This window comes from Saccopteryx leptura, chromosome 4, assembly GCF_036850995.1.
Source record: "Saccopteryx leptura isolate mSacLep1 chromosome 4, mSacLep1_pri_phased_curated, whole genome shotgun sequence".
Lineage (NCBI taxonomy): Eukaryota > Metazoa > Chordata > Mammalia > Chiroptera > Emballonuridae > Saccopteryx > Saccopteryx leptura.
Genome location: NC_089506.1, coordinates 110112131 through 110125035, shown reverse-complemented (window position 1 = coordinate 110125035; position 12905 = coordinate 110112131). Strand labels below are relative to the sequence as shown.

General features: G+C 35.7%; 1 protein-coding gene across 1 annotated transcript in view; it reads right to left on the bottom strand.

Annotated features, from left to right (window-relative positions):
* Nucleotides 1–2581: 2581 nt before the first annotated feature.
* The window catches only part of LRRC63 (leucine rich repeat containing 63), a 36085-nt gene continuing 25761 nt past the window's right edge, over nucleotides 2582–12905 (bottom strand). Inside the window, exons 8-10 of the mRNA XM_066380986.1 lie at nucleotides 8590–8673; nucleotides 3215–3454; nucleotides 2582–2738 (exon numbers count right to left, since the gene is read on the bottom strand). Coding sequence (XP_066237083.1) covers nucleotides 2582–2738; nucleotides 3215–3454; nucleotides 8590–8673 — 481 coding nt within the window. The remainder of the gene's footprint in view (nucleotides 2739–3214; nucleotides 3455–8589; nucleotides 8674–12905) is intronic.

Genomic DNA, 12905 nt, shown 5'->3' with positions numbered 1-12905 from the left:
TATAAATAAAATTTAATGGGGTGATCAGTAAGAGTACATACTTTTATAAGATGATGTTGATCAGTAAGAGCACATAGGTTTCAGGTATACATCTCTATAGCATTTGAACAGCTGATTGTGTTGTGTGCCCATCAAAGTCCAATTATTTTCTGTCACTATATATTTGTCCTTCTTTACTCCCCTCTCCCTACCCCTTCCCCAACCGCCTCCACCTGGTAACCTTTTATCTATGTCCATGAGTCTCAATTTTATACCTCACGTATGTGTGAAATCATACAGTTCTTAGCTTTTTCTGATTTACTTATTTTACTTAGTATAATTTGAAGTTTTATTCGTGTTGTCATAAATGGCAATATGTCATTCTTATGGCTGAGTAGTATTTCATTGTATATATGTACCACATCTTCTTTATCCAATCATCTATTGAATTGTATGTTGGTTGCTTCCATGTCTTTGCCACTGGGAACAATGCTGTGATGAACACGGGAGTGCATGTGTCTTTACGTACCAATGTTTTGGGGGTATGTACCCAGTAGAGGGATTGCTGGGTCATAAGGTAGTTCTTTATTTTTTGAGGAACCACCATACTTTCTTCCATAGTGGTTGTACTAATTTACATTCCCACCAACAGTGTTCTACCTCTAGCCAATCAGCCAGTGCCTATTTCATGCTGTTTGGATGGAGCTAATTCTCCCTTTCCCAATTCCAGAGAGGGGCATGTAACTCAGTCCTGACCAATCAGAGTATTGCATCCATGAGCGTATAATGATTTGGATGTGTGACCCAAATTGAGTCAATGAAAATCACCCTTAATATGTTTTATAGCAACAGCTGGGATACATAATGCATTTTTCTCTTAAGTTCCTGGTATTTCAATATATAAAATTAGAATCATCAGTGGCCAGCCTTGATACCTGAAAATAAGGCAGAATTTTAGAAAGTTGTTGCTAAGAGATAAATCAATGATAGCTAGCTAGCTAGATAGCTTGAAAAATGGAAAGTGCCTTGATAATGCAGTTTGAGCTCCTGAATTGGCTGCACCCAAAGACACAAACACATATATGAATGCATTTACTTTTGTTGTTTCAACTGGTTCAGGTGGGTTTCTGTTGTTTACAATCAAGATTCCTTGGTTAGTAACCTAGCCCTTTGCTGAACAAATGTACTACAGATGTTTTTCCCAGTGTGTTGTTGGTCTTTTGACTTTATTGTGGTTTTGGCTGAGTAGAAGTTTTAAAACTTTTTACAAAGTGAATCTGCTCATGTTTTCTTTTAGGTTTCTGCTTTAAAAGATCATTCTCATTCTGAACTTTTATTAAGACCCTATTTTTTTCTTTATATTTTCAATTTAGAATTTTAAGAATCTGAAAGTTAATTGTTATGTGGTGTGAGGCAGATAATCCCATTTTTAAAAAAGAAACACATTATATAAATGCACACATATATGGTACATTACAACATGGTTATCTCTTGTGCTAATTGGGTGGTAGAATTATAAGGGAGATATTTTTCTTCTTAGGTTTAGTTCTATTTTCAAATATTTCTATAATAAGCATGTCTTACTTTCATATTTAAACACACTATAAGCTACTTTTTAAAAGATCTATATGAGATCACTTAGATTCAAAGTTCATACCACTCACTGGGATATTGTAAAATTGGGCTCTAAGTGTATCTAATAGTTGTCCAAATGCCTAGGTATATTTGTCCCTTGCAATGTCTCTTAGATGTTCTAATTTTCCATGAAATTTAGTCTTTCTAATTTATTCCCTTTCTCAATGAGACCCCACCCTGTTACTCAAACCAAACCAACTTGTTAAAAATTAAAAATAAGTGTACTTCTTCCTCTAAGAAATATTTCAGGGACAAACATGAGTATTAATAGGCTATATGTCACTAGAATTTAATCTTATTTTTATCTTGCTTTATAATTATGGGTATTTTACATTTTTAACAAATTTGTTATCATGCTATGGATATCCTCTTCTGGATATGTGATAAGGTAGTTACTTCTAAGAGCCTGGGTAATAAATTCAAATAAGTAAATACAGGACTGAAATTAGTTTTTTATTCCCAAAAGCAATCCACAATTGAGATGGTTGACACTGGATAGATTTCCACAGAATTGCACAAATATTGAGAACTTGGATACATGAATTTGAAGCTATATTCGGCAAAACCCCACTGATGATTTTGTAATGTTTTCACTTAGAATGGATGTATGAAAAAGCCAGTTTTAAGATACATTTTTTGCAGGTAATCCTAACATTTTTCTTTTTACAGTAAACATGCCTTGAAATAAATTTTCTAGATCTTCATTAAAATCCAAAAATCTTCACTAAGCCTTCTTAACTAATTATTCTGCACCAACTTCCTAACAATCACAAATTTCCATAAGGAGTTAGGATTACAAAGAAGATTCACATGAGAAGATACTAATATGTTCCATAGAACCAGTATTCTCAAAGACATAAATTACCATATATATATAAACTTTAATGGTTTTTAAAGTGGGATTCAAAAGATCATTGTTTGATCATCAAATCAGAATCCAGAGCTATTCTTTTACTAGGAATGCCATCTAAAACAAACTGTTTTCATTTACTTTTCTATAGCAGGAAGAAGAACAGACATGAAACATAACAGGAAGGTGTGTTGCTCCAAAAACATTGCAGGATTGGATAACTTGATAACCTTCATCAAACTTGGGACCATGACACCACTCACATGTAGAAGTGCTGCAATTGAAAAAAAAACCATGAAATCAATTAGTAAATTTCTACTAAAGAAGAGACATCTTGCTGATGCTATGTAAGACTCAAAGTAGTAGAAAATATGACTTTTATCATCTTTGATCTTACCATCTAATTGAAGATCTAAGATATACACAAGGGAACAATTAAATGCTAAAAAATAAGATAGATATGTGTGTATAAACCAATTATAGTGTTCAAAAAATGTATAGATTCATAGTAAGAAAACATTCTAAAGACAGATCCTAAATTTATCCTTGGACAGTGTAGTCACATGGAATTCTACATTTTTTTAATACTGTTTTTTCATATTTGAAGAATTGTGTATATGTTTTAATGTGTGGCATGGGGTATGGCATGTATGTGTGTATTCATAGTAAAACTCATCTGAGCCTATAATGAAGAACATTTTAAATGCTTAAAAGTGCATTTTGCTTAAAAAAATTTCAGAAGTTGCTTACTTGTTTAGTAACATTTGAATTTTCACTGGGATAGAATCATAATATTTATGTAGATTATTTTTTAAAAAGAACAAAGAAGTAAGTTGAGTAAGACGCTGTGGACTGTTCAAAGAATTCTCTCTCCAAAGAAGAGGATGAGTGTAGGTGTTTTCGAATAAAATTTTTTTCAGGTTAAGTTTCAAAATTCCAGACGGAAAAGATGTCAGGTCATTCCCATCAACAACCAATTTTTTAAGTGATCTGCAAAGAAAGAAAACCATACTTTGAAAGGTATTTATGAAATTTATAATACTGAAGTGAAATTCTGTCCTAATGTTCCTAAACATTAGTATAAAACAAGAAAATACAATGGTTTAAGCACATCCCTAGAACCAGAGAATTAACTTACAAACCAACTGAACCAATATATTATTTTGCAAAAAAAGTGTGTTTGTGTGAATAGAATTAAGCATATATTTTGTGTCTTTGCAACATATCATCACTATACAAAAATAAATAATAATAAACATAGCAAGATGAAAGAATGTTTTCCTACATAAAATATAATATACAAAGTATAGTATATTGTTACAAAAAAGAATTTATTTTCATAAGCAAATTGAACATCAACACATTTTTAAGTGAAATTAACACTATTCTGACTTTTCATCACCTGAGTCACCTTGGTTTTTACTGTGTTAGTTGCTTCTAGTAGTAAACTTTCTTCCTTTATTTAAAGAAAACCAACATGGCCTGACCAGGCGGTGGCGCAGTGGATAGAGCGTTGGACTGGGATGCAGAGGACCCAGGTTCGAGACCCCAAGGTCGCCAGCTTGAGTGCGGGCTCATCTCCTTTGAGGAAAAGCCCACCAGCTTGAACCCAAGGTTGCTGGCTCCAGCAAGGGGTTACTCGGTCTGCTGAAGGCCCGCAGTCAAGGCACATATGAGAAAGCAATCAATGAACAACTAAGGTGTTGCAACGCGCAATGAAAAACTAATGATTGATGCTTCTCATCTCTCTGTTCCTGTCTGTCTGTCCCTGTCTATCCCTCTCTCTGACTTACTCTCTGTCTCTGTAAATAAATAAATAAATAAATAAATATTTAAAGAAAACCAACATGGCTGATTTTCTCACCTTTTTAACCACTTGTCTTAATGATGTTTTCTACAGTCACTTATCTCCTTTCTAACTAGTGCTGGAAACAGTCAGAAAAGAATCTGTTTCTGAAGGACATTTAAAAATCAAATCAAAACTGCCCCAGCTTGTCAAATGTAGTAGGAGTAAAGACACTGGTATAACCAACTGGCTATATAGATTTTAAATAAAAAGACTTTAAGTAATAAACAGCTGGGGGCCTATAGATTCTCATTTGTAGACTAGTATCACATCTGTTATTCACACAACTTAAGTTCTTTCATTTTGACTCCTGCTGATCATGTCAAGAAGTTATGAGGCTAAGAAGATGGTATATCAGCTAGCTTCATCCCTCAGTCACAGTTTGACTGGTGCATTTCTCAGTCTAGAAAGGTTGACTCAGGCTCTAGGCTCTGCTTCAGTCCCAAATGAGAGAGCTGGCATGGTCACTTTATTCCTCTACAGCACACACAACCTAGGGGCCAGAAGCAGAGAGCCCTATGGACAATCAGAATAAGTGTGGTGCACTTTAGGGAAATACCGCTGAGAGTCCCAGAACATCTGCTGACACTCTTGGTGCTCTGAATAGTACTCTGAGACTGCTAGTAGACTGGAGCAGAGAAGACAAAGTAGCCAGAGAGAAAAACAAGACACAAAACCCTGTTCCTAAGGCAAGCACTTCTTGACTTATCTGTCTATGGAGACAGATAAGAAGTTGGGGCAGGAAAATCAATGACTCAAATATAGTGTGCGCTCACATACACATACTCATATACACACAAAGACTTTCTTGAACCAAAATATATGATTTGTAAAACTAAAAAATTAGGTGGGTGCATTGAAGAACATGATATTTATAAAGATCTGAATTAGAGGCAAATACAAAGTACAAGAAATAACTGAAACAGAGCAAAAACATTTTTAAAAATCATAAGGGAAAAAAGTATAGGTGCCACGGAAGACAGATCCAGGAGACCCAACATACAAGTAATAGATGTTTTAGGAAGAGAAAGTAAAACAGATGGATATTAATTAAACATATTTCCTAACTCAAAAAAAAAATTTGAGCTGGCTGATTAGAAGAGCTCACTGACTTCTAAGAAAAACAGGTATAATATCTTGACTTATAAGAAATATATATTTGGTCACTGACCAAATATATATTTCTCACATATACTTGGTCTTAATCCACAGTTTTTGTCTCACAGCTCCCTAAACCCTTAGAATTTCCTGAGCAATAGGAGCAATAGCAACATGTTATATTTGGTCTCCTTCTCGGTTCCTGAAATTGCTTCCGAACCATAAGGATGAAATGGGTGTCTTGTTATTAATAACAAGCCTCTTTCTACCACAAGTAGGGTTATGTTAGTGAGGACTGCTGGAAAACACCTGGGGTGGGGCTGGTTGCCAGCACAACCAGCTGCGACTAGAGAGGTAGAATTTTCAGATTTCTGGGAGCACAGAAGCGCTGGAGGTAGAAACAATCACCAATGGCCAATGCTTTAATCATCATGCCCACGTAACGGAGTCTCCATAGAAACCCTAAAGGAGGGGACCCGAGATCTTCCAGGTGCGAGAACCAGAACTCTTCAATATGTCACTGTGTTGAGTCCCAAACTCCATGAGGACAGAAGCTATTTGTTCAGGACCTCACCATGTGTATCTCTTCATTTGGCTAATAATTTTAAATATATATTGTTTGTAATAAATTGGTAATCTAGACAATAAATAGGTTTCCTGAGTACTATGAGCAGCTCAAGCAAATTAATTACACCCGAGGAGGGGGTTGTGGAAGTCTCTGACTTATAGTCAGTCAGAAGTACAGGCAACAACGTAGGCTTGCTATTGGCATCTGAAGTGGGTGTAATCTTGTGGGACTGAGCCCTTAACCTGTGGGATTTAAGGCTATCTCCAGGTAAAAAGGGTCAGAATTGAGGTGAATTATAGAGCATCTAGCTGGTGTCCAGAGTAGGACTGGGTGCAGAATGCTTCTAAAAAGGTTTTTTTTAAAAAAAGGACATACTGTTAAGCATAATCTGAAGATCAAGGATAATTCCTGAAGATCAAGGATAATGAGAAAATCACAGTCTTTCCTGATAGAAATAAGAACCACTTAAAAAGAATAAGAAGTTAAACTGGCGTCAAGTACTCCTCTGGAAGCTAGAGGAGGGTGTGAAGGCAGAGACCTCTTCACACACAGCAGACATTTGTTAAGCTGGTGAGATCCAAGTGCTAAATAACTATTTATTTTTTAAATAAAGAGACATAATGAAAAAAATGCTAATGAGAATATGAAATAAAGGTTTCCATACTGTCTCAGCAGCAAACTCTGTAATTAGATAAGGGGTAAATGCATTGGGAAGGAAAGCAAGACAATGCAAGCACTCTAGGTCTCAGCTGTTGGTGAGATGCAGCAGTGAGGAGGCAGACCATCATGGTGGGGAAGCGACTTTTATCTTGCTTTGAGAAAACATTAAAGAAAAGTGTTTTTGTTTAATGAGTTTTGGGAAAGGAATGATAGCTATTAATAGATTGGGAAAGTACAGTAGAGTTCCAAAATTAACAAGAAAAAAAACAAAACAGAATAACACCCCCCCCCCCCAAATTTTTTTTTTAATATAGGAAGGTGAAAGTAGAGAGTAGATACAAAGTAAAATAGAAAGTAAGCAATAAATATATCAGTCATAACAAATGCAAACAGCTTCAATTTCTCTATTAAAATACAAAGGTTGTCATGTAGAAAATAAATAATTGGCATAATATTAGAAAAGTAGAGGCAAAGTGTTTAAATTCCATTGAAGTTAAGATTGTGCTTTTTTTTTTTTCTTTAAAGGGGCAGGGAGGAGAGAGATGTGAAGCATCAACTCAGTTGCTTCACTTTAGTTGTTCATTGATTGTTATTCATACGTGCCTTGACAGAGGGGCCGAAGGCAAGCCAGTGACCCCTTTGCTCAAGCCAGCAACCTTGGCCTTCAAGCCAGCAATCTTGGGCTCAAGTCAGCAACCTTGAATAACCTTCAGGGGCATATGATTCTCTGTGTACTTATTACTTCCAAAATACCTGAGGTTCTGGATTTCATTTGGAATAAAAGTAATATTGTTGTAGGCAATATTAAGTTCCTCAAGATGAAGCAAAGAAAATAACCTTAATGTTGGGATCATGTTGATGACCCCATGCTCAAGCTGGTGACCCCATGCTCAAGCAGCTGACAAGCCCCCTTAGTCATGACCTCAGGGTTTTGATTCCAGGCCCTCAGCATCCTGGGGCCGAGGTTCAAGCCCCTGTGCCACCACTGGTCAGGCAAGATTATGCTTCTTGAAAACCAAAGAAAATCTAGTAAAACTCAACCAGAACTAATAAGATAATTTAATTACATAAGTTGATTTTAAACTAATGTAAAGAAGTACATAGCTTCTTTCTATTCTGTACTGGCAATAGTCAGCTAGAAATAAAAATTAGAGAAAATATTATATTCCTAGTAGCAACACAATTATAAAATACTTAGAAAGGTTAGTAAGATAAAGGACTTATGTGAAATGAGTCATAAATTCTTGGAAAAACATAAAATGAGAGCTGACAAAAAATATACTATGTTTTAGGACAAAAAGATTTATTATCATCAGAAATACGAATTCTTCAAAATTTATATGTAAACTCAAGGCAATTCCAATGAAAGTCCCAACATTGTATTTATGTGTTTTGTGTGAGGAGGGTCTTGGTATTTTATCAAGTATCTTCAAGATCATGGTCTAAAGAAAGTAGTTAAGAGATTATTATTGAAATATAATCTCCCTATTATAAACTAAAATTATTAAAAATTATTCAAAAGTTACAATCAAAATAGTACAGTACTGACTTACAAGGACATCAATATGCTTCAGAGACTTTGAAAATTAATATGAGAAAGAATCAGCTTAGCATTAAAATTACATTGTGTATTGTTAGCATTTTGTGTATATGTATCTCCTTAAAAAAAGAAACCTGATAAGAACAATAGGTGCACACATGAAAATATGGACAAAAGTAGCTTGTCATTTTATTAAGTGGTCATCAGTATGTCCTTTAAATAATTACTGAAAATGTTATGTCCTAAAAATACTGTACACCAATTATTCAAATTACATTTTGGTAAACTTTCTGCTTCACACATATTTTATGGTTGTTAAATTAATGAATCAACAGAATTTTCTTCATCTAATCAAAACCAGAATAACCTTCAGGGGCATATGATTCTCTGTATACTTATTACTTCCAAAATACCTGAGGTTCTGGATTTCATTTGGAATAAAAGTAATATTATTGTAGGCAATATTAAGTTCCTCAAGATGAAGCAAAGAAAATAACCTTAAATAGAAAGAGAAAAATTGTAAAAATGATTATCTCTTTGTCAGGACTAGGCATAAATAAAAATTAAATACTTGAGTAAATAGGTATAAGTACAGGGACACTAATTTGTTCTAAAATCTTGAATTTATATCGACTTTTTAACATAGGTATTATAATTACAAGATTTCCTAAAAATTATTTCTCTACTCATTAAGACTGGTTTGAAATATTTGGAGTAGAAAAAGCCCCATCCAGGAAAAGCCACCTGAGAAATTTCTATCACCATTTAGATACGTTTTTTTCTTGGTTGCCGTGTTAGTTCCCTAGGGCTCAAGTAACAAATTACCACAATTTGGGTGGTTTAAAACAATAGAAATGTATTCTTCCACAGTTCATAAAGCCAGAAGTCTGAAAACAAATTGTTGGAAGGGTTGGTCCCGTCTGGAGGCTCTGAAGAAGAAATTGTCATTTGCTTTCTTTTCCTCCTTGCTGCTGGTGGCTTTCAGCAATGGTTGGCGTTTCTTGCCTTGTGATAGCATAACTCCAGTCTTTGCCTTTGTTTACATATTTACTTTTTATAATGTCACAATTTACTTGATTATAAGCCCATCCTAACCCAGTAACCTTATATTAACTTATATATAAGGTTAATACCTACAAATATCCCTACTTCCTATTAAGGTCACATTTTGAGATTCTGCCTGGACATGACTTTTTGAGGGACACTATTCAATCCAGGGCAGTTGCATTACAATTTTCCTAGCAAAATATCTTTGTTCTTCCTTCCTTTTTTTTTTTTTTTTTACAGAGACAGAAAGAGAATCAGAGAGAGGGATAGACAGGAACGGAGAGATGAGAAGCATCAATCATTAGTTTTTCGTTGCGCATTGCAACACCTTAGTTGTTCATTGATTGCTTTCTCATATGTGCCTTGACCGCAGGCCTTCAGCGGACTGAGTAACCCCTTGCTCGAGCCAGCGACCTTGGGTCCAAGCTGGTGCGCTTTTGCTCAAACTAGATGAACCCGTGCTCAAGCTGACAACCTCGGGGTCTCGAACCTGGGTCCTGGGCATCCCAGTCCGATGCTCTATCCACTGCGCCACAGCCTGGTCAGGCTGTTCTTCCTTTCTTTTAAGCTAAGAATGTACTAAAAAGTAAGAACCCAAAAAAACACACACACAAAAAAACATAGACTGTAACACAGAGAGCTCTGTTTCCTGGGTTTGAGAATAGCAATTGCTTCTGGAAGACTGAACTTGAAGGGCTAAGTACAACATTCATCCAAATCTCTAGTGAATATTTCTGCTTTGTATATGCTGTTCTCAAATACCTTCTTGTTTTCCATATAAATAGATTAACAATTACTTGCATAAATATTAACTAAAAAAATACAAGCATATTATTTCATTAACTTCCTATTTAGTGTGACATACATAACGGTCCACATGATCTGGTCCCAGACTACTTGTCCCATTCCACCACATTTACCTATGATCTATCCATTATTTGCTAAAATTCCATGAATTAGCCACTTTTCACCTATTTCCAAATATTAAATGCAATTGCCTCAAACTTGACTCTTCAATCAATGTCTTTATTATGAAGGAAAGGAAATGAAAAGCATCAACTCATAGTTGGGGCACTTAAGTTGTTCATTGATTGCTTCTCATATGTGCCTTGCCTGGGGGGAGTGGGGTCCAGCTGAGCCAGTGACCTCTTGCTCAAGCCAGTGACCTTTGGACTTAATCTAAGTACCACGGGATCATTTCAATGATCCCATGCTCAAGCCAGCAATCTTGGGGTCTCGAACCTGGGACCTCAGCATCCCAGGACTATGCTCTATCCACTGTGCCACCACCATTGGTCAGGCTATGTCTTTATTTTTTAAATCTTGATTCAGATATTACCTCTTCTGAGGAACTCTTCCCAAATCTTCAGACTGCATGAGCAGCCTTTTGTGTAATTCTCTCTTTATTTCAATCACAGAAGTTAACACATCGGGTAATAAATGTCTGTCTTCTAAACTAGGAGGTCCTGGAAGCTAAGGATTCAGTTTTACATTTCAGTATAACCAAGGTCTTGCACAGCACCTAGTACATCACAAGTGCTTAATGAATTAGAATTAAATAAAAGGAATGGTGACCCCAGTTAATTTTTAATTGAATTTATTGTGGTGACATTGATCAATAAAATCATGCAGATTTCAGGTGTACAATTCTACATCATCTGTACTCTGCACCATGCTTTCACCACCCCAAGAAATGTCTCCTTCCATCACCATCCATCCCTTTACCCTCTTTACCTAACCCCACTCCTCTTTCTCTCCTGTAATCACCAAACTGTTCTCTGTGTCTATGAGGTTTTTTTTCTTTGCTTAATCCAGTGGTTCTCAACCTTTCTAATGCCATGACCCTGCAATACAGTTCCTCATGTTGCGGTGACCCCAAACCAAAAAATAATTTTGGTGGCTACTTCATAAATGCTTTATGTATTTTCTGATGGCTTTAGGCGACCCCTGTGTTTTGGTCATTCGACCCCTGCCAGGGTCGCGACCCACAAGTTGAGAACCGCTGGCTTAATCCCTTCAACTCTTTCACCCAGCTCCTCTACCCCTCTTCCCTCTGACAACTGTCAGTCTGTTCTCCATATCTATGAGTCTGTTTCTATTTCTTTTGCTAGTTTATTTTGCTCATTAGATTCCACACATAAGTGAAATCATATGGTGCTTGTCTTTCTCCGATTGGCTAATTTCAGTTAGCAATAATAATCTCCAGGTCCATCCATGTTATCACATGTAAGATTTCTTTCTTTTTAACAGCTGACTAGTATTCCATTGTGTAAATATATTGAATACTACAGTTTTTAAAAAAATGTATTTATTGAGATGACACTGATTAACATAATTATACAGGTTTCTGGTACCCAATTCTACAACATATCTCTGTACATCATATTGTGTGTTCACCCCCCCTCCAAGTCAAGTCTTCATCTATCACCATTTATCCTCCCTACACCCTCCTCCACCTCTTCTCACCTCCCACAGTTACCACACTGATGCTTGTGTCCATGAGCTTGTCTCTTTTTTTGTCCTTTTTTACTCAGTCCCTTCACCCCCCCACTCACCCAGCCCCAACCCCCAAAAGCTGTCAGTCTACTCTTATGAGTCTGTCTCTATTTTGCTTATTAGTTCATTTTGTTCTTTAGATTCTACATATGAGTGAAATCATATAGTACTTGTCTTTCTCTGACTGACTTATTTCACTTAGTGTAATTCCCTCTAAGTCCACCCATGCTGTCTCCAAAGGTAAGATTTCCTTCTTTTGTAATGGCCAAGTAGTATTCCATCAAGTAAATGTACCACAGCTTTTTATCCACTGATGGACACTTGGGCTATTTCCAAATCTTGGCTATTGTAAATAACACTGCAATAAACATAGGGGTATATATATTCTTTCAAATTATTGTTTTGGGTTTCTTTGGATATATTCCCAGAAGTGGAATCACTGAGACATAATGCAGATCCATTTTTAACTTTTTGAGGAACCTCCATACTGTTTTCTATTATGGCTGCACCAGTCTGCATTCCCACCAACAGTGCACAAGAGTTCCCTTTCCTCCACATCCTCATTAGCACTTCTTGTTTGTTGATTTATTGATGATAATCATTCTGATGAATGTGAGAGCTCCTTAAACTTTTGTATATAACCAATAATTCAAACAAATGTGCCAAATCACTAAACAATAAATAATGTTGGCCATGTAGTTATAATCAAGTTTTAGTTACTTTAGACATTTTTATACTGTTTAAAGGAGTTATGGTTATTTAAAGTATATAATTATGATCATAGATTACCAAGTATTAATTTATGTTTCAATGAATATATGTACATATGTATATATGTGTGTGTATATGTAGTATATATAGGAAGGTGTATGTATAAATAAATAACACACAGAAATAATTATAGATATGTGTACACACAGATTAGTACATACATATATTAATTAGTTCTATACACTGAGAGTGTCTGCAAGCAATGTCATCCCAATAGCAATGAGGACATTCCATACCCAGATATTGGTTTTTAAATACCATTCTTTTTTTTTTTTTTTTAAGTTTATTATTTTATTTATTCATTTTTAGAGAGGAGAGAGAGGGGGAGAGAGAGAGACAGAGAGGAGAGAGGAGGAGCTGGAAGCATCAACTCCCATATGTGCCTTGACCAGGCAAGCCCAGGGTTTCAAACCGG